The sequence below is a fragment of the Chelonoidis abingdonii genome, chromosome 14 (genome assembly GCF_003597395.2).
Source record: "Chelonoidis abingdonii isolate Lonesome George chromosome 14, CheloAbing_2.0, whole genome shotgun sequence".
Lineage (NCBI taxonomy): Eukaryota > Metazoa > Chordata > Testudines > Testudinidae > Chelonoidis > Chelonoidis abingdonii.
In genome coordinates, this window is record NC_133782.1 from 37,372,082 (window position 1) to 37,375,477 (window position 3,396).

General features: G+C 54.2%; 2 gene segments (V, D, J or C); one reads left to right on the forward strand and one right to left on the reverse strand.

Moving 5' to 3' along the window:
* Positions 1-3,396, forward strand: part of LOC116818425 (immunoglobulin heavy constant gamma 4-like) — a 320,687-nt gene that overhangs the window by 212,194 nt on the left and 105,097 nt on the right.
* Positions 474-3,396, reverse strand: part of LOC116826329 (Ig mu chain C region-like) — an 8,487-nt gene continuing 5,564 nt past the window's right edge. Inside the window, 2 exon segments of the C gene segment in view lie at positions 474-1,039; positions 1,536-1,865. Of these exon segments, the coding sequence occupies positions 645-1,039; positions 1,536-1,865 (725 nt within the window).

A 3,396-nucleotide genomic window follows, 5' to 3' on the forward strand; every position in this document is an offset into this window, starting at 1 on the left:
AATCCCTTTGTGCCAAAATATCCCCTCCCAGCCTCTCTCTGCTTGGTTCCAGGACGTTTGCTCTACATCTGTTCATGTAGTGCTCATCCAATGGGGCCCTAACCTCAGTCAGGACATCTAGGAGCTGAAATATCATCAATAACAATGGATGGATAGCAACTCTCTGCAGACGGATGGGCAGGTAGAAACATGACACTGCAGAGGATGGATGGATGCAGAGAGGACATGGCCTGATTTTCCATGCATGAATGGATGAATATGGTGGAATCAAAGAGACAGGTACTGCAGAGGGCTGGATGGATGGAAGGATCCTGTGGAAGGATGAATTGATGTAGACAATCCATGAGGAAAGGAGGATGGCTAGAGCAAAACAGCAAAAGAAAGAGGGGTGGATGGATACATCTAGATATTGTGGGAGGAAGCGTGGGTTGGTAGATAAGACGCACGGACAGTCTCAGCCAGAAGACACACCCTTCATCACAAGCTCCAGCATGGTGCATTTTATTTGGGCATATTCCACACACAGCCAGGCTCTGTACACCAGAGCTACCACAGCTTTACACACAGGCTCAGAGGAACCCCAGACCCCACGAGGCTCCATGGCCACCTCAGATACGCCGTGAGGAGCCCGCGGGCTCTGATCCTCAATAGCAAGTGACGTCGGTGTCGGACAAGATCACAGAGACATTGACGGCGGTGGGTTTACCAGAGGCTTTATCCACGCTCCGGTGAATGAAGGTCATGGGCAGACCCTCGTGCCCCACCACGCAGGCGTAGGTGTCCCCCCGCTCCCATTCGGACACCAAGACATTGAGCTTGCTGTAGATGAAGTAGCGCTCCTCCTTCCCAGCCTCCTGCACGGGGCCGACATTGGTGTAAGCTTCCTGGGGCACGGGCCGGTCCTGCTGGGTCCATGTCACCAAGATGTCTCTGGGCTGGAACCCGGAGGCCAGGCAGGTGATGGTGGCTGATTCCCGGAGAGCCAGTTCCTCAGCGTGAGGAGGGGAGATGTAGACAGAAGGGGCCCGGAGGGAGACCACTGCCGTGAGAAACAGCAAGGGATTAATGCTAAGGATTGGGACCCAGGAGTCCTGGCTACCATTCCCCACCTTCATTGCCCTCCAATATCCCGCTAGACCCGCCCACGCCCCTCCCAGACCCATAGACAGAATCCAGGAGTTCAGGCCACACTAACCCACTAGATTCACATCCCTTCCATGAAAAGGGCTAGAACCCAGGTATCACAGCCTCCAATCTCCCTGTTCTAACCACTACATCCCACTCCCCTCCCAGAGACAGAAAAAGAACCCAGGAGTCCTGACTCTCTGTCCCCTTCTGTCTGATCAATTTGCACATTTCATCCCACCCACAAATCTGTGACTCCCACTCCCAAACACCTGAAACCAGATCAGAGCTGGGGCCCCTAGAGACAGAAGGTCCCACGTCCCATTCCCCACACACTGTGCCAGCCACTCCCCCAGCCTGTGGCCCGATTGGACCTGGCGCCCCGTACAGGGGAAAGGCTGAGTTCTTACTGTGACTCTTGTGGATGGTCTTGACAATGGCCGAAGGGAAGTCTTGGTGCTTCACGGTGCAGGTGAACTCCTCCCCCGCCTGCCACTCCTCCACGCACACCCGCAGGATGCTGGTTGCACTGTAGGTGCCATCTTCCTGCAGCACCGGATCCCTGGAGACCACGGCCAACGGGCCCCCGCTACCCCGGTTCCAGGAGACCTCCAGGCTGCGGGGGGTCTCCATGCCGCTCACCAAACAACTGATGGTGGCGTTCTGCGCTATGTAGAGGTCCTCCAGGGAAGGGGGGAGGAGAGACACCTCCAGAGGGTGTTGATTACAGTGGCTGATGCCTGGTGGGGGCAGGAGGAGGCATTCAGGGCTGGGCTGAGCAAATATTTCAACAGGCACCAGCTGGTAACTGAGTGCCTCTCTCTCAGGGGTGCAGAGCCCAGGGGCTGTTTGGGAAAGGGGCTGAGCATCATTGGACTTGTAAATAGGGCATTGGGTTCCCTGGTGGAAGGGGCAGGACCCTCATCTTATGGAGCAGCAGGAACAATGACTGAGATTTTCCAGCCAACCAAGGGATTGGGATTCCTGGGTCCCATTATGGTTATTTGGGTCTCTGGGAGCCAGGAGCAAATCTGAAGGTCTCCAGTTTTGTTGGGAGAAAGCCCCATTGCAGAGAACATGGTTGGGGCCAGACCTGCCATGGTTGCTAAACTCAGGGTACTTCTGGCCTGAAATTCATGAGCTCAATGACCCACCTGAGCTCAGCGTGGTTATCCCTATTTCCCAGAGATGGCAGCTGGGACACAGAGGACAAATGACCTGCCCATGCTCATGCCTGGCACCCAGAGCCCCCGATCTAACCACTAAACACCTCACCACACCCAGGGCTGAGGACGGAACTTGTGTTCCCTAAACCCCTATCCCCTGCACAGGCAGAAGGGCCATTTACGTTTCACACCCATTGTCTGCCAAGATCCCTCAGGGCATGAGTCCCCCAACTCCCACTACAAACCAATGGGGGAGAGGAGAGCTTGAATCGCTTTAGAAACCTCAGCCGGGAAGCCCAGACTGTTTGGATCCCTGGCACCCAGGGACAACGGCCTCTACTGAATGTTCTCTGAAGGATATGCATGGTCTGGCTCATGAAATAAGTTTGTAAAGTGGATCCTGCTGGAGCTGGGAGTCCAGATGCATATGCATGCCCAAGCCCCACTGTGGGACTATAGAACTGAGGGGTTTCTCTCCTTTATTTGCATGAATTCATCAGCTTCTCAATCTGATACGGCATCATAATGGAGAGAGAAATCCTTCATTGCCACTCCTCCCACCAGGGCTCCCATGGAGTCATGCAGTTGTTCATGCCATTGGCTGGATGGTATAAGAAAGTATGTGGACATCCCCAAATTAATACCTGCCTCTGAGTATCCACTTACCATGGGACACCTTTTCCACAACGGTCTTGGGCTCTTCCATGGCCGGGTGATGCACCACGCAGGTGTAATTTCCTTCTTCTTGACTTTGCTCAACCTTCAGGATGCTGTAGGCAGAGAAAGTGCCACTTCCTGACACGGGGCCATTGTTGTAACTCGACTTGAGTTCTGGGGAGTTGTTCTTCAACCATGAGATGCTGATCTCTTCTGGGTAAAAGCCGCTAGCTTCGCAGATGAGAGTCAAGGAGACTCTATTCCCGGAGGTGTCTTCGTGGTAGGCTCTGGAGATGGTGACTGAGGGCTCCTTCTTCCTGATGCCTAAATGAAAAGGAAGGGGGCAAGAGAAGAAGAAGACTTGCTTTGGATGTCTAAGTTAAGGACTTAGCTCCAGCAGCTATCACTGTGTGAAGGGGCCAGGGAGGGCAGTTGTTCCGGGTATGTG